This window comes from Canis lupus, chromosome 9 (genome assembly GCF_048164855.1).
Source record: "Canis lupus baileyi chromosome 9, mCanLup2.hap1, whole genome shotgun sequence".
Lineage (NCBI taxonomy): Eukaryota > Metazoa > Chordata > Mammalia > Carnivora > Canidae > Canis > Canis lupus.
The window spans coordinates 11,837,501-11,856,367 of record NC_132846.1 but is presented as its reverse complement, the minus strand read 5'-3'; the positions used below and the strand labels follow the sequence as shown (position 1 = coordinate 11,856,367).

General features: G+C 39.9%; 1 protein-coding gene across 14 annotated transcripts in view; it reads right to left on the bottom strand.

Moving 5' to 3' along the window:
* AP4S1 (adaptor related protein complex 4 subunit sigma 1) overlaps window positions 1-18,867 on the bottom strand; it is an 83,423-nt gene that overhangs the window by 48,036 nt on the left and 16,520 nt on the right. For 10 of the 14 annotated variants that reach the window (XM_072838156.1, XM_072838151.1, XM_072838155.1 and 7 more), the window contains exons 2-4: window positions 3,601-3,807; window positions 908-994; window positions 21-89 (exon numbers count right to left, since the gene is read on the bottom strand). In XM_072838156.1, coding sequence (XP_072694257.1) covers window positions 21-89; window positions 908-994; window positions 3,601-3,738 — 294 coding nt within the window. In that variant the 5' untranslated portion in view covers window positions 3,739-3,807. Of the gene's footprint in view, window positions 1-20; window positions 90-907; window positions 995-3,600; window positions 3,808-16,375; window positions 16,495-18,867 lie in introns of all 14 variants that reach the window. The other 4 variants (XM_072838149.1, XM_072838148.1, XM_072838146.1 and 1 more) reach the window with 1 other exon arrangement.

Here is an 18,867-nt window from a genome sequence, read left to right as displayed (position 1 = left end):
TTTTTAGCCATTAGACTTACCACTCGGCTGAAGTACTCATCTAACACTTCCACAAAGTTATGGATAAATTCATAAATTGCCATCTCATTCTGAAATAAACAAGAAAAGGTACAGTTAGTTTTAGTATGGCCCATGTGTAAATTAGACACTGACAAATATTCAGAGTAGTTCTACGACTCACTTGTTTGAAAGAAGCTTATGAACAGAAGGAACAGTGAAAGCCTTAACCTTAAGATTTTAAGTCCCTAATGAATTTAGTGGGACTGAAACCAGATTAGGTTTTGAGGTCTACTCCCTGACTTTGTCATCAACTGGCTGAAACAACATTTCACGTTTGTCATGCCACCACTTCTCCATTTGTGAAGATGGGAAACTACCTTAAAATCTGGTTCACAGATAAAAAACAACCAACTGAAATTCTGAAGTATCTTAAATCTTAAACGCCTTTGCAGGGATTCCAGAGCCATAGGTTCTGTTGACTTGAAACTGACGCTTCTAGAAAGGTAGACTGAATCTGAGGAAATTCAATCACAACACAATCATTGTTACAGTTTGCTCAGGTTTCTGATATGTCAGCTTATATTTAATGCTACAGTTGATTGGCCTCTACCTGTCTAAGCTGCCCCACTGTGCCACACAGAACAAGGGCAAGACACTGGTGTTGCCTAGGGTTGGGAAAAGCATTCTGGAGTTTTATGCTTCCCCACAGGCTGCTCCTCCAATCCAGGAACAATCCTAGGTATTTTTCTTCCACATAGCTTTCCCTAGCCTTGATAGAAACCAAGACCTCCAAGAGTCAAGCAAGAGAACTCTTAGGTGAGTAGGAAATGACAATTTAAGGGGAGTAAAAATCAGTCTGTCATTCCTAATTTTCTTGCATTTTCCATAGGCTCCTCTATTATCTCACCTCTGTGTCATTAACTCCAACCACAATGAAGAGAGCTGCATACTGTCGATATATCAGCTTGAAATCCTTAAACTCAATGAAAGAGCACTAGAAAAAAAAAAAAAAAGACATTGATTCCTATGGTTCCAAGGATCTCTTCAAAAAGGCCTGCATAATTTCTAGGTTCTGATTTCAGTATGGGTCAACATATTCCTAGAAATATACAGTATTAAAATGTTACACAATCTTTGTTGGTTGCCTGTTGGTGGCTTTTTCACAATATTCAGGGGACTACTTGGAAGCATCTCTAGTGGGAGGCAGAGAGGGGGTCCAGGAAAAAACGATTGGAGCAGCCACATGGGTTCCCACCTTAATCCTTCTCATTCCTTTGCTTCACTCTGTGTAGAAATCAGCAGGCAAAGGTACTAAATAATCAGCATTTTAAACTGCCTCAACATTAAAATAAGCCAACATGACAGAGAAGGTTTTCTTCTTTTCATCTCCCATAGGCTCTTTTGGAAGCAATTAGAGATTGCATTTTGTATTATTTAATAGCCACCAAACAACCAAATATACACAGCATACACACATGCAAAAAGAATCCTGATTTCTTTTTCTTATTTTTTTTTTTTATTTTTATTTATTTATGATAGTCACACACACAGAGAGAGAGAGAGAGAGAGGCGGAGACATAGGCAGAGAGAGAAGCAGGCTCCATGCACCAGGAGCCCGATATGGGATTCGATCCTGGGTCTCCAGGATCACGCCCTGGGCCAAAGGCAGGCACTAAACCGCTGCGCCACCCAGGGATCCCTCTTTTTCTTACACTGATGAAAAGAATAAATGTAGACTCTTCTATAAATTATTTAAAGTTTTGGCTTTTGTGGGGCAGATGCTAGAGAAAATTTCCCATTGTAAACATTGCTTCCTATGAATTAATAACAAGTTACCACCACTGACTTGTGGATAAAACAACTCCCTTCCAATTCATCTCTCTCCTACAGCCATTGTACAAAGGGTTTGGGGATGGCCCTGGGCAGATGGGAATTGGATAGCAGGCTAACGGCACAGTGCTGCCCTTCCTTTGGATTTTTGGGTGTGCTTGGCCAAATGTGATTGTGCATGAACTGTGTGGCTGTTGGCACTGGCATGATTGCTCTTGGGTGCCCAGAAGCTCCTGGAGATTAAGCTGTTAGTTTTAATTATGAAATTTCTTCCATGGGAAAACCACTTGACAACCTATAAAATGCAGGAATTTGAGGCTCTTATTTGAAATTAGGATAAAGGTAAGAAGTGCAGGACCATTCTGTTGCTTTTGGCTCACTGTAGAGCCAGTGTGATTTCTGCTCAGTTGGATCTTTCAAGGAAACACAACCTATTTGAAAGAACATTTTTCGAAGCCTCTTGGGAGTTTCTGACATTAAAAAAAAAAAAAAAAAAAAGTACCAAAGCACCTTTGTGGATAAAATAAAAACTAAGCTGCAATTGTGTTACTTCAGTGCCTAATTATCCCAAAGCCCAGTGGGTTCCTTTTAAAATCTAAAATAATTCAGAATGCTTCAAAAATATCGTTCCAAGGCATATATTTCAAAAGGTAATGTATCAGTGAAGATGGTGTTTGAAACTGTGCAGTGCCTGTATTCTGCAGAAAGATTCAACAGAAATGCTTCTCGAGTTTATCTTTACTTCAAGTGAGGCTCTTCACCCAGCCCTTTAACCATTCCTGTTTCCCTCTGACAACTGCATGAAGCAAGCCGTGTGTGCCGTGGCAGGCCAAAGTAGTAATTCAAAGAGGACTCTGAGATGTGGACGCTGGAAAATCAATTTAGAAGCCAAGGGAAACACAGTTCCAACATGTAACTTCTGAGCACTGATGTACTTTAATATTTTAAGACCTAGCAGTGGTGCCCGCAGGCAGCCTTTCTGCATATGCTGTGAAATGGAGACCCGGCAACATTAATGGGTGGTTTAAACAAGCTTTCTGCTTTTGCTGCAATTTGTTCAGTGATTTCCAGTGAACTCAAAGTTTAGGACCCCGATTAAGTAATTCTCCAATTAAACTTCTTTGTAAAAATAGGCCCAGTTCCTAAAATTCCTACTTGTACCTAACCTCTATTTTGACAGAATGAATAGATTTGTTGTTTTGTAGGAATTTTTAACTTCCACTTACTCCATCTACATAATAAAAGACAAGTTCAAATTTGCTTTGTTTTTTAAATCACTAGTTCTCATTTTACATTGGTGTTAAGTTTACAAAAATGATAAGCAGGAAAAAATTATGCTCTACGTGAGAATCACACTATTATCCTCTGGCACAAAGCGGGTCTCAAGTGCTCACCTATAAACCAATCATCTGACCTTTATCTCTTGGCTTAGAGAAAGCCACCTGCTGGAAGCACTCCTAAGAGTTGTGAGGGCTGCATTCATACAGACAAAAAAAGAAGATATGCCTATGAGCTGGAATAAATTTGAGACAAATCTGCTGACCTAAATAAGAACTCAAGACTTTTCCTGGTTTTCCTTATTTGTATTTTCCTTAAGGGGACATAAAGAGAGCTATGCTTCAGTCTTCATTTCACTCCATTTGTTATTTTCCCTAGTAGCTGTTGAAAAGAATGTAGTTTGAAGAAAATGATGGCCCTTGAGACTCAGTAATAACAAATCTGCCATTGCCAAGTTGAACGCAGAGATAAAAGACAGAACCAGAAACTTACTTGTTCACTGGATCGGGAGAGACAGCTCTTTATGACTTCCGTTTCAAGAAGTGTACGCTTATTAATCTCCACATGTTCATAGTATTTAGAAAGTCGGGTCTGTCCTTGTTTATTCACCATTAGGAAAAACTTTATCATTTTTTTTTTCTGGCCAGTGTTTTTCCAGATAGTTCAAAAGTTATGTCAAGAGGTGCCTGTAATTAGAACCTGAAGGGTGAAAGAACAAATAAAAGCTAAGGTCAAATATCTCAAAGAATAATATTAGATGTGCTCTATAGAGGAACCAGAAGTAAATAAATAACAATACTGTTTTTCACTCAAATGAGCTAAATGAGGTTTAATGAAATAACTAGGGATCCCTGGGTGGCTCAGCGGTTGAGCATCTGCCTTCGGCCCAGAGCCTGATCCTGGAGACCCAGGATCGAGTCCCGCATTGGGCTCCCTGAGTGGAGCCTGCTTCTCCCTCTGCCTGTGTCTCTGCGCCTCTCTCTCTCTCTCTGTGTTTCTCATGAATGAATGAAATCTTTAAAAATAAAATAAAATAAAATATGAAATAACTAAACATAAATTTTCATTAGTTACCCTCCAAAAGTTTTTGTTTGTTTTTAGTAGGCTCCAATGCAGGGCTTGAACTCACCACCCTGAGATCAAGACTTGGGCTGAGATAAAGAGTTGGATGTTTAACTGACTGAGCCACCCAGGCTCCCCTCTTCCAAAACATTTTTTAATTTCCCCAGTATTGCTATTCATATTTGTTCATTAGATTCATCATTTTTGTTGGGTACCAATTATGTGTCAAGTACCAAGAACATACAAAGAGAAAGAAGTGGTGACCTCGGGATGCCAGGGTGGCTCAGTGGTTGAGCATCTGCCTTTGGCTCAGGTCATGATCCTGGAGTCTTGGAATTGAGTCCTGCATCAGGCTCCCTGCAGGGACCCCTGCCTCTCCCTCTGTCTATGTCTCTCCCTCTCTCTGTTTTTTATTTATTTTATTTTTATTTATTTTTATTTATTTATTTTATTTTATTTATTCTCTGAATAAATTCTTTTTTTTTTTTAATTGGAGGTAAATTTGCCAACATAGCATAGCATAACACCCAGTGCTCATCCCACCAAGTGCCCCCCCTCAGTGCCCATCACCCAGTCACCCCAACCCCCTGCCCACCTCCCCTTCCACTACCCCTTGTTCGTTTCCCAGAGTTAGGAGTCTCTCATGTTCTGTCACCCTCACTGATATTTTCACTCATTTTCTTTCCTTCCTTTTATTCCCTTTCACTATTTTTTATATTCCCCAAATGAATGAGACCATATAATGTTTGTCCTTCTCCGATTGACTTATTTCACTCAGCATAATACCCTCCAGTTCCATCCACATCGAAGCAAATAGTGGGTATTTGTCATTTCTAATGGCTGAGGAATATTCCACTGTATACATAGACCACATCTTCCTTATCCATTCATCCCTTTGGTGTCCATTGAAAGATGACAGATTTATTGTTAGAAACAATAAATAAATTCTTAAAAAAAAGAAGTGGTGACTTCTATTTTTATGCAATGTTTAGAACACTTTATTAAAGCACAAAATTGTTAGAAGTAAAAAACACAGTAAATATTTACAAAAACATTGGTAACGCCACTCAAGTCTAATGCAGAAAGGTCTTAAAAAGTTTGTAAGTTGAGGGGGATCTTGGTGGCTCAGTTGGTTAGGCACCAGACTCTTGATTTTGGCTCAGGTTATGATCTCAGGGTTGTGGGATGGGCTCTCAGCTCAATGGGGAGTCTGCTTGAGATTCTCTCCTACTCATTCTGCCCCCCCATGCTCAATAAATAAATAACATCTTTAAAAAAAAAGTTTATAAGCTGAAAATTATTGAGGTTTCCCAAAAGGGATGTTAACTGCTCACTGCTGAGTATGGCATTGATACAAGATCTTTGAGTGAATGCTGTCCCCTGCTTTTTTGTAACCCAGTGTTCCCTGAAAATTTGTTCTTTAGGAGATTCAGACTTGGAGATAGCTGAGAGGACAAGTCAAGAGATGAGATAGTCACACAACTGGTGGTCTAATTTTCTTCAACCTACTGACTGTACTGAGGTTATCCATACACGGCTAGGGTATTTTTCTTCAGCCTCTGCAAATATTCAAAAGGATATGAATATGAGCATTTTCTCATTGATTGAGCAAAAATCCAGCACATCAAAAGCAGAGTGGGGAGCATTTGTACTAGAACTACAAAGTTCTGTCTGATGGGAAATTAAGAAGTAGTCATTTCTTTCTTTTTTTTTAAGAAGTAGTCATTTCTGATCTTTCTGATCTTCACCCCTCGCAAAGGTGCCGGGTAGGTAAACAAGCAACAGCAGTACAAGATGAGTTGTAGTCGGGAGGGTGTACTTCTGAGGTACACGGACGGGTAGGATGGGAGAGTTGGAAATGGCTTCCCAGAGGAGGGGCATTTAAGCAAGATCTGGAAGAATGATCCACAGGGGTGACTCTGAGGCAGAAAAAATAGGGGCAGCTCTGGAAAGTTCACTGCAGATGCTGTTCAGAGGGCAGGAACAATGGCTGCAGGACACTGAGCTGCTCACATAAAGTAAAACTGGCTTTAGGGGATGCCTGGGTGGCTCAGCGGTTGAGCACCTGCCCCTGGCCCAGGGCATGATCCCGTGGCCTCAGGATCCAGTCCCACATCGGGCTCCTTGCCTGGAGCCTGCTTCTCCCTCTCCCTGTGTCTCTGCCTCTCTCTCTTTGTCTTTCATGAATAAATAAACAAAAATCTTTTTAAAAAATAAAAAAATAAAACTGGCTTTAGAAGTCATACTAAGGACAGGTGCGTGGGTGGCTCACCTGCATGGGTTCCCTGCTCAGTGGGGAGCCTGCTTCTCCAGCTCCCTCTGCCCCTCCCCCTGCTTGTGCTTTGTCTCTCTCTCAACTAAATAAGTAAATAAAATCCTTAGGAAAAAAGTCATGCTAAGGAATATGAACTTTATTTTATGGACAGTAGGGACAAGATCTATAGTGAAGTAGTTCTTCCATCAGTGTTGGAAGCAGTAGTAGTAATCTCCACTGTTGCCGAAGTCCCCCACCAAGGCCCTCTAACAATTCCTATGGAAGGTCCTATGCCAAGCAATTTACATATATTACTTAATTCTCACAATTCTCTGAGGCTGGTACTTGTGTTATCCCCACTCTAAGGCCAATCAAATTGAAGTTCAGGGATGGCAGGGTGCCCAAAGTCTCTGGATTTCTTGTGTCAGAAATGAGATGCAACTCAGAAGTTAAGCAAATTTAATTGGATCCATGACACTCCCTAACTCGTCCCCATCATTCAACAGTTATGCTTGCAATTTTATTCCTAAATCAGCTATACTGAATTTTTTTTTAAGATTTTATTTATTTATTCATGAGAGACACAGAAAGAGAGGCAGATACACAGGCAGAGAGAGAAGCAGGCTCCATGCAAGGAGCACGATGTGGGACTCGATCCTGGGAATCCAGGATCAGGCCCTGGGCCAAAGGCAGACGCTCAACCGCTGAGCCACCCAGGTGTCCCTGTACTGAATCTTGTGTTTGGTTCTCCTATACTTACTATAGACTTTGAAAGGATCAGGGCAAAAGAGCACAATGTTGACCAATGGCCAGTGCTTCTTTTGTCATGAGCCTCAGAGCTGCCTCGACTCACCTGAAAGTATCATATTTACATTTTGTAATATCTATGAAAATTTGGTGCAAAAGACCAAAAACTAATAATAGTTCTTTTTTTTTATTTTTAAAAAATTTATTAATTCATGAGACACACACACACACACACACAGACACACAGAGAGAGAGAGAGGCAGAGGGAGACGCAGGCTCCATGCAGGGAGCCTGACATGGGACTCAATCCCAGGTCTCCAGGATCATGCTCTGGGCTGAAGGCAGCGCTAAACTGCTGAGCCACCCCGGCTGCCCAATAATAGTTCTTAAATGAACTTTTTAAAAAAGATTTTATTTATTTGAGAGAGAGTGAAAGAGCAAGTGCGCACAGGCAGGGGGAGAGGCAGAGGCAGAAAGAAAGGGAGAAGCAGACTCTCCACCAAGTTAGGAGCCCAATGTGAGGTTCTGATCCCAGGCCCCTGGGATCATGACCTGAGCTGAAGGCAAATGCTTGCTTAACTGAATAAGCCACCCAGGTGCCCCTCTTAAATGAACTTTTTAAATTTGGAATAATTTTACAGAAAAGTTGCAACGGATTATGAGATAATTCTTGGACTACATTTTGTATTATTCTTTGCTCTCCCAGCTCATCTCCTATTTCCTAAACCCTATCAGACAGGTGGTTATCTCCCAACAATTCCAAACATGAAGAGCTAGAAAGAGCCAGGCCCAGTCTGGCAAAGCCTGAGCTGCCGTGTTCATTCAGGGCACAGGACAGGATGTTATGCAGACCAGCTCAGCCCGGGACATGGCAGCTGTGCCATGGGGGAGGCCTGTGGTCATCTACTCCCTTTTCCAGGAAGATAAGCTCACTACTGTAGGTGGGATTGCAACATCCTCTGTTTAGTCATTTGGTGTTAAGTGCTGCCTTTATTCTCCTTACAAATTACTGCCAGTAAATTTTGGCTGGAGACTAGCAAATTAAGTTACCATCCATTCTTTTATTCCCTTTTAGCAAAGTTATTTTAAAACAAATCTTCACACAAGTTAGAAATTACAATTTTATACTCTGGATTCCAACTGCCAGCTAGAAGAAAAAGATACTATCTTAGGTGCCTCAGTGGTTCAGTCGGTTGAGTGTCTGACTCCTGGCTTCAGCTCAGCTCATGATCTCAAGGTCCTGGGATGGAACCTGAGCACCGAATCACCGAATCCCCAAATCGAGCCCCAAACAGCATAGGGCTTCCTGTTCAGTGGGGCATCTGCTTATTTCCTTTCCCTCTGCCCCCGCCCCTCAAATAAATACATAAATCTTAATTAAAAAAAAAAAAAAAGATATTGTCTCAAAGGTACTCATGGCCAGACCTTTGCCTTTAAATGCCCTGGCTGCGTTAAGTGGTAAAATGAGATGTAAAATGACCCCCTTGAGATGTTACACCAACAGATCAAATTGGTTTCCACCTTAACAAGCACAGCATTCCTTCCCACTGACTTCAAGAGCAAGGATGACAAACAAGGGTGTGTTGAATTGATACTCATTAGGATGCAAGCCTTGAAAATAGTAGCTGAAGGCATCTAAAGGCTCGAATACATCATCTTTTTTTTGTATGCTCATAAACAATTACACAATTTATAATGTAGGATTACACAGTGGTAATAAAGCAGACAAGTAAAATTGTAAACTCTATTATAAAATACACAAAGTCGAAATACACAGTGTGGAGACTCAGAAACAAGTACATATTTGAGAACAGAAGATGAATGCTTTAAGCACCTATCCTGGTTACTAATCATCAGGGAGGGGAGAAATCAAATAATTATGAAACTGAGGTAGGGCAGTAAGGAAAGAATATGCTTAGACAAGTGCTGGGAGCGGCCAGGGAGGGGATATGGACTTCTTTGTTTATAAAACTTTTTGCATTCAACAACACACAAGGCTGGGGAAGATGTTTTGATCCCCTCGGCTAGTAGATCCTAGGGGATTCTACACCCAAGAGCCTGTGTGAATCAAGGACAGATAAAGAAGGGAGATTTCATTGGGGAAAGCCTTATGCAGAGGGTGCCAGGATGCCTAAAGGCCAAGATGAGGGAGTTAGGGAAAGTCCTAGGAGAACAGGAGCAGATCACTGTCCCATGATACTATATGATGCAAACCAAATGCCTAGAGAAAAGAGAGGCTGAAACACATACTGAAATGGGTAGAGTTTTCATATTTCTGAGGGTGTATTCTGGGAGCTGGAACCGGAAGTCTTTACAGACTGTCATAGCCAAAGATGACAAATAGATTTTAGTTTGGGTGCCAACTGTGGCTAATTGTATTAGCTGCTTTGAGCACTGTGTTGGGAAGGATTCTGGAAATGTTCAGGTTCAAAAGGATGCCACGAATGATTAGTAATGTCAGTTACAGGTTAGGCAGCGGGGTGTGGTGACATAGGCACCTTACTTACAGCTGTCATCCCAGATGTGCACTCCCTTCATTTTGCAGATGGGAAAATGGATAATCTGAGAGGTAAAGTGAAGTCTTGCATTCTGGTCCCCTGACTCATACATAATCTGACGCTCCCTGCCTCGCTCATTGTATTAGTGTTGTTAGACTTTCATTTAAGCTTACTAAGCATCAATTTCAGGTAGCTTTGGGAATGATCAAGTCGATATTCTCTAATGCTGCTGCACATTTAATTTGGAAAACAGCAAACAATACAATGCATGAAAGCAGTAGAGTATGAAGTTTCTAGCAATCAAAGTGGTATTTTATGATGGCTAATATCCTTTCTAGCTCTAAACACTTTTTCTATACCTCAGAATCAGATTAACACACACACACACACACACACACACACACACACACACACACACATATTTAGACAAAAACATTTTTGGTCCCATAAAAGTGACTGAAATAAAATCCTCCAAGTTAAAAAGCAAATTTCTACAAGGAAAACATAAAGTCCTCATAACAGTATAATAGTCAAAGGCATGAACTGGGGCTTGAGTGTTAATTTTGTGATTGTTGGCAAGTTACTTCACCTTTTAATACTCAGTCAAAGGTACAATGGGAATAATAACAGATAATACTTGGCTTCTGGGTTGTAAGGATTAGAGGAGCTAGTATATGTAATGTTCTTAGAACTGGGTTTGGCAGTGGGCACATTGTAAGGGCTACATTAAGAGTTAGCAAATATCATTATGATAATATATTACCTTTTCTTCAGTGAAGCCTGCCTATCCCAGTCCCCTCTTGCTAATCATAAAGAGTTGGCTATCCTGTCTTTGAACTCATTGCTATATCTTACAAAACCTGTCACCCTAAAAGACCAGTGATTTTTACTTTTTTATTGTGACACTTTTTATTGTGACCCAGCATACAGGTACATATATATCTGATTCATATATATATATATATATACAAGGTTCATCAAACAATACCTACCCATACTGTGTGTATTGTATTCTAGTGATTTTTGTGTCATTTTATAAAAAATGTAGTTGTGAGCGATTTGAGTTACATAGATATGTGGATTTTTTTTTCAAAAAAAAAAAAGTATTTATTTGAGAGAGTGCACATGAGTTGGAGGGTGGCAGAGAGAGAGAGAGAAGCAGACTCTCTGCTGAATGAGGAGCCTGATGTGGGGCTCAATCCTAGGACCCTGGGATCATGACCTGAGCCAAAAGCAGATGCTTAACCAACTGAGCCACCCAGGTGCCCGATTCATGGATTTTTCAAAACTCACCAAATGTACATTGAAGATTCATGTATTCATTATATTTAACTTTGACATAAAAGGAAATACTCTAGTTAATAATATATATATATCTCAGGGAAGTATACTGAGATCTATAAATATACTTTGAAATGCACTCAAAAACTAGGATAAATTAACAGATAAAGAGATAGATGGTTAGATATACGATAAAGTAAGTATGCTAAAATGTTAATGGCAGCATCTAGGTGGTGAACATATTCACATTCACTGTTAAATTCTTTCAACTTTGTAGTATATTTGAAAACTACCAGAGTAAAATGCTGAGGAAAAATGCTAATTGTGGCCCACTGATTTTTAAAAAATTCATAGATTTTAGAACAGTTTTAGATTTACAGAAAAAGCTGCAAAGACAGTACACAGAATTCCTATATACCCCATACCCAGTTTCCCTTACTATTAACATCTTATGTTAGTTTGGTATGTTTATTACAATGAATATTGATATAGTACATTATTATTAACTAATGTCTATATTCCCATTTCCTTACTTTTTGCCAAATGTCTTTTTTCTGTTCCAGGACCATATCTAGGATAGCACATTATATTTAATCTTCATGTCTCCTTTGAATTCTCTTGGTTCTGACAGTTTTTCACACTTTTCTTGTTTTTAATGACTTTAGCAGTTTTGAAGGATACTGGTCAGGTATTTTGTAGAATGCCCTTCCATTGGGATTTTTCTTTTTTTTTTTTAAGATTTTATTTATTTATTCATGAAAGACACACACACACACACACACACACACACACACACAGAGGCAGAGTCACAGGCAGAGGGAGAAAGAAGCAGGCTCCATGCAGGGAGCCTGATGTAGGACTGGATCCTGGGACTTGGAATTACACCCTGAGCCAAATGCAGCTGCTCAACCACTGAGCCACCCCAGCGTCCCTCTATTGGGATTTCTGTGATGTTTTAGTTATGATTAGACTGAGGTTATAGGGTTTGGGGAAGAAGACCACAGAGGTAGAAGCATATTTTCACCACAACACATGAAAGGCACATACTATCAATGTGATTTATCACTATTGAAATTGAATTTGGTCACCTGGCTGAGACAGTTTTAGCTAGGTTTGTCTACTGTAAAGTTATCCCCTCCTTTCTCTACTGTACTCTTTGGAGGGAAGTCATTATACGTAGCCCACATTTAAGGGGTGGGAAGTTATGTTCCATCTCCTTGAGGGAGAAGTATCTATGTAAATTATTTGGAACTCTACTGTGCAGATCTGTCTACTTATGCCCCATTATTTATTTATTCAATCACTTATTTATATCAGTAGGGACTTAAGGATATCTTATTTTATACTTTGGGTTATAACACAATCTGACCCACTGATTTTTAATTTCAGAAGTCACTAAAGAACTGTGGCCCAAATTTTGAAAAACACTGTATTAGAGCATGAACTCATGGGTATGGTACATAATCTTATTTCAGATCTTTGCACAGTGCCTAGTACAAGATAATATCCAATAAATGTCTGTTGAATGAATGAAATAATAAAGGCTTTTTTTAAGTGATAATTTTTCCTTAAAAAAAAAAAATCAAATCAGTATTGAAACAAAGTAGACACATAAAGTACCGTGGTACCCTAACTCCTGCCCCAAAGCCTGTCAGTCTTCTCAAACATAAAACCAAGGTTTTTGGGATCCCTGGGTGGCGCAGCGGTTTGGCGCCTGCCTTTGGCCCAGGGCGCGATCCTGGAGACCCGGGATCGAATCCCACGTCGGGCTCCCGGTGCATGGAGCCTGCTTCTCCCTCTGCCTGTGTCTCTGCCTCTCTCTCTCTCACTGTGTGCCTATCATAAATAAATAAAAAATTTAAAAAAAGATTAAGAAAAAAAAAACCAAGGTTTTTAAGTTTAGTCATATTCTTCTAGACTTTCTATACATTGACATGTAAATATGCATGCATGTGTAGCAACTTTATTTTTTAAATCTAAATGTGATCGAGGGATCCCTGGGTGGCGCAGCGGTTTGGCGCCTGCCTTTGGCCCAGGGCGCGATCCTGGAGACCCGGGATCGAATCCCACATCGGGCTCCCTGTGCATGGAGCCTGCTTCTCCCTCTGCCTATGTCTCTGCCTCTCTCTCTCTCTCTGTGACTATCATAAATAAATAAATAAATAAATAAATAAATAAATAAATAAATAAATTTAAAAAAAATAAATGTGATTGAACTCTAAAAGGCCAAGAAGCAAGCCTAGTGTTTATTCTCTTCTGGTACCTTTGAATGAACCAGGTGCACTCACACAAAGTTCTGGCTGGATACTATAAAAGAGTACAGAAGAGAAGTGTTTTAGAATTCATCAGGTATGAGATCCCTGGGTGGCTCAGCAATTTAGCGCCTGCCTTTGGCCCAGGGCGTGATCCTGGAGTCCAGGAATTGAGTCCCACATTGGGCTCCTGCATCTCCCTCTACTTGGGTCTCTGCCTTTTTCTCTGTGTGTCTCTCATGAATAAATAAATAAAATATTAAAAAAAAAAAAAAAAAGAATTCATCAGGTATATCTCCTGTTTACCCAGCCTAGTTCAGGCTTTCCCGGTCTTTGTCCCCTTGATCCAGGGCTTTGGCTCCCATTCTTTCTCTGGCCTTAGTTCTTAAAGACCTGGATTGGATTTCTGTATTCTTCCAGGACCTGACCTTTGGTATTTGCCCCCTGGCTGTAACTCCGGAAGCCTTTGGCACCCAGCCCTTTCTCTGTTAACTGGGAGTAGCAACTACCTTGCAGAGTGGTAGTGGAAGATTAAATGAGGTAAAGGATGTAATTCTTGTAAAACATTTAACACACTGACTTCTTTAATTTCCTCTCTTATTGTGTATTAAACTAGAAAGGAATGCTGCTAAGATTATAAAGAAACAGGTACATGTATACATTGTTAGTGGTCCCTTAAATTGTTACAAATTTTCTACAGTGTAACTTGATAGAATTTAACCAAAAAAATTCATGAAAATGATTCTACCATTTAACTCAAGCATTTCGGGATCCCTGGGTGGCGCAGCGGTTTGGCGCCTGCCTTTGGCCCAGGGCGCGATCCTGGAGACCCGGGATCGAATCCCACATCGGGCTCCCGGTGCATGGAGCCTGCTTCTCCCTCTGCCTGTGTCTCTGCCTCTCTCTCTCTCACTGTGTGCCTATCATAAATAAATAAATTAAAAAAAATTAAAAAAAAAAAAAATTAACTCAAGCATTTCTGTCCTGGGATTCTATCCTACGGTATAATTTAAAATCCACATGCATGAAAATATGGATAGTAACATTATTTATAAACAATGAAAAATTAAACTCAGATATCACAAACTGAGAACTGAGTGTTAAATGAACACCACCTTGATATTTTTTAACCGTTAAAATAAATATGCAGACTATGTAGAAAAATGGGAAAATGTAGATACAACAATGTCACAAAATCAGGACACCAAATTCTATACCAACATGGATTACAATTATGTAGAAGCAAGATCTGAATAAAGATTCTAGAGACTTGACAGAAATCATTTAAGGGACTCCTGGGTGGCTCAGCGGTTGAGCCTCTGCCTTTGGCTCAGGTCGTAATCCCAGGGTCCTGGGACCGAGTCCCACAACTGGCTCCTTGCAGGGAGCCTGCTTCTCTCTCTGCCTCTGTCTTTGCCTCTCTCGTGTCTCTCATGAATAAATAAAATCTTTAAAAAAATCATATAAAAACAAGAAATAAAACAAATAAACAAGAAGAGATTGGAAAGATGAACCTTGAAAACATGCTAACTGAAAGAAGCCAGTCACAAGGACAATATATTACATGATTCCATTTATATGAAACGTCCAAAATGGGGAAATCAAAAAAAACAAAAAACAAAAAACAAAAAACAAAAAAAATGGGGAAATCATTTTTTTTAAAGATTTTATTTATTCATGAGAGACACAGAGAGAGGCAGAGACATAGACAAAGGTTGGAGGGGATGGAGGTTTGGAATCGGAGGTCTAAGAGGTATAGGGTTGTGATGATGGCTGAACAAATAAAGCCATTGAATTGTATACTCCTTTTTTTTTTTTTTTAAAAGATTTTATGTATCTATTTAAGAGAGAGAGAGGGAAAGAGAGAGTACACAAGCCAGAATAATGATCTGGGTCAAAGGCAGACATTTATTTAACTGACTGAGCCACCCAGGTGCCCCTAAATTGTACACTTTATTTTTATTTTTTAAGATTTTATTCATTTATTTGACAGAGAGCAGAAGGAGGGGGAGTAGCAGAGGGAGAGGGATAAGCAGGTTCCCCACTGAGCAGGGAGCCCAGTGCAGGGCTTGATCCCAGGACCCTGGGACCATGATCTGAGCCGAAGGCAGATGCTTAACCAACCGAGTCACTCAGGTGCCCCAAACTGTATACTTTAAATAGGTGAATTATATGGTATGTGAATTATATCTCCATAAATCCTCTTTAAAAAAAAGAGAAAGACCAGACAATCTGGGAGAGCTCCCAGTAGCCAAAGCTGAAGAAACAATTTGGACAACAAATAACATAGCATCAGATCATTATCCAAAGTATAAAACAAGTATACATTAGTACATAGTGATATAAGTACATGATTGAATAATAAACAGGACAGATACAGGTTTGTCCCTGCTATCTGAAAGTAGAATGTTCCTGGGAAACTTTTACTAAGCCGAAATAGCAGTAAAGGGAAGAAGCAATTATTATTAATTTATATGGGAAATTTTTTGAGCATTCTCAGAGTCAAAAAATAATCCCTCTTAGGCTTTTCTGATGCCTCAGGACACATCTTGCTAAGGGATGTACAAAGTAAATTGGGAGAAAGCACAGATGCTCAGGAACATACTTCAAAGCTCTGGCGGCTAAGCCGCGCTTAGTTCCCGGGGAAGGAGCCTGGCGGGGCCCCCTGGCTGCTGGGGGTGCGCGCTGCCTTTGTGACTGCTCACTGCAAAACAAATTCTCAATGCTATTTTTGCTTTTTGCCTTTTCTCATAAAAGTGAAAATCCTCTTCAGATTTCTTTCACGTATGAAAATGGGTACTAATGGAGGTCTTTCATAAAAGCCAAAGGCTTTCAAAGAGCAGGAGAAACCTGCATATATGTTGATAGGCTCTCCTCCAGGAGGTGGAGCTTAAATTCTCCCACCCATTCATTGGAGGGTGAGCTGGACTGACTCATTCCCAAAGGACAGCATGTGGAAACCGAACCCCACAGTAGAGAAACCTGGCACACACCAGCCTACCAAGCAAGGAAGGCTAACATCATTAGTCATGACTCATGTCCCTGTGATAGGAAGTGATGAGAAAAGTACTTCATCTCTGTGGTATTCTTCCCCAAACCCACAACCCCATTCTAATCATGTGAAAATACAGTAGACAAAAACAAATTAAGGGGCATTCTGAAAGATATCTTACCTGTATTTCCTAAAACTGTCAAGCTCATGAAATGCAAGAAAGTGTGAGAAGCTGTCAGACATCAGAGGAGATTAAGAAGATAATGGTGGCTACATGCATTGTGGTATCCAGGAGGGGATCTTGAACAGAGAAAGGACATTAATAAAAAAATTGGTGAGGGGTGCCTGTCTCTCGCTGGCTCATTTGTAAGAGACTGTGACTCTTGATCTTGGGGTTGTAAGTTTGAGCCCCACTTTGGGTATAGAGATTACTTAAAAATAAATAAAGAAACTTAAAAAACATGGTGGAACGTGAGAGTAGTCTGAGTTTAGTTAATAATAATGCTACCCATACTGGTTTTTTAGACTTGATAAATGTACCACGGTAATATGAAATGACCACATTAGGGGAGATGGGTGAAGATATTTAGAAATTCTCCATACTGTCTTTTTTTTTTTTAATTTTTTATTGGTGTTCAATTTACTAACATACAGAATAACCCCCAGTGCCCGTCACCCATTCACTCCCACCCCCCGCCCTCCTCCCCTTCCAACACCCCTAGTTCGTTTCCCAGAGTTAGCAGTCTTTACGTTCTGTCTCCCTTTCTGATATTTCCCACACATTTCTTCTCCCTTCCCTTATATTCCCTTTCATTATTATTTATATTCCCCAAATGAATGAGAACATATAATGTTTGTCCTTCTCCGACTGACTTACTTCACTCAGCATAATACCCTCCAGTCCATACTGTCTTTGCAACTCTTTTATAAATCTAAAATTATTCCAAATAAAAAGTTTATTTTTAAAAAATGAGAGAGGGGCACCTTGTTGGCTCAGTTGGAAGAGAACATAACATGACTCTTGATTTCTGGGTCATGAGTTCAAGCCCCACATTGGGGGTAGAGATTACTTAGATAAGGAAAAAGCTTTAAAATAAAAAAGGAGAGAGCTGTAAACATTTGTATTAAAGTGAAGAGGGTTTGTTTGTTGGCGTGTCTGAGTGTATAAGTCTATGTTGTATTGGTTATATTATTATATTTGGTTATAGTGCTTAAATACGTAAATTTTTATTAGTATATTATAGATGTTTAGTTAAGAGGTTCATTTTTATTAACATTCCCAACAATTACACTTTAGGCTTTCTTATTCTCTTTTAGCTAAGAAGCATACTAATTTTAATAGATGAGGGGGGCAGGTGTGTGTATCAGTGTATACATTCTACAAATGGCTTACTATGCCCTATGGTCAGGCTCTGTACTGACCTGGATAACCTCTGAACTCCCAGTAATCCTTCCAAATGTGTGGTACATCACCATTTGGGAACTTTCCCTCTTTCTCCCTAGCTCAGGGTTCAGAAAAGCTTTTTCTATAAAAGCCAGGTAGTATTTTAGGTTCTGAGGCCCATATGGTCTCTTTCTCAACTAGTCTCTCTGCCCCTGCAGAATGAAAGCAGCTCAAATTATATAAATATATGTAATTATATAAATAATATGTAAAGAAATGGGTGTAGCTGTGTTCCAAGAAAACTTTATTTATAAAAGAAGTCAGCAACTGGATTTAGTCTGTAGGCTGTTAGTTTGCTCTGCTCTAGACCAATGCTTATCAAACTTAATGAGCACACAAATCCCTTGGGGAGCTTGTTAAAATATAGACTCTGATTCAGTAGGTCTGGAGCAGGACTCATACATGGAGAGGCAGAGTATTAAAAGACCTATTAAAATACACACCTACAAGGTCACAAAGTTCACCTTTCTCGATATCAAGTCAGACCAAATAATATGAGCTGAGTGCTTACTAGGTACAAGACAGCAAGGGAACAGAGTAAATAGAAACACAGATGTTATGGATAATTTCTTTCATTTGGTCATGGGTCTTAATCCACAGAACGCTGGATGCGAGGGCAAGCTGTCCTGAAATGTCATCTCACAGATCCTCAGGTTCGTTCAGGTGATTCGGCTGGCTGGGGGGCAGCCCCATCCCTCATGGCTCCAGCTGGTCTCTCTCAAAGTTGTACATATATTGGAATACAATGATATTTTCAGGAAGCAGAGAGCCATTCTTTTGTTAAGAATTTACTAGAAGCTGACTAGAATATTTCATTTAACCTCAAGAAATTACAATAATGCATTTAGACCTTTATGTTATACCATACAGAGAAATTAACTCAAAATAGATCACAGACCTAAATAAAAGGGGTAAACCCATAAAACTTTTAATTTTATAAAAAAACAATTTATTTTGGAACGCCTGGGTGGCTCAGCAATTGGGTGTCTGCCTTCTGCCCAGGGCGTGATCCTGGAGTCCCGGGATCGTGTCCTGCATCGGGCTCCCTGCATGAAGCCTACTTCTCCCTCTGCCTGTGTTTCTGCCCCACCCCCCTCTGTGTTTCTCAGGAATAAATGAATAAAATCTTTTTAAAAAGTTTTTTTAAGGAGGCTCCATGCTCAGTGTGGGGTCTGAACTTATGACCCTGAGATCAAGAGGTCAAATGCTCTACCAAATGAGCCAGCCAT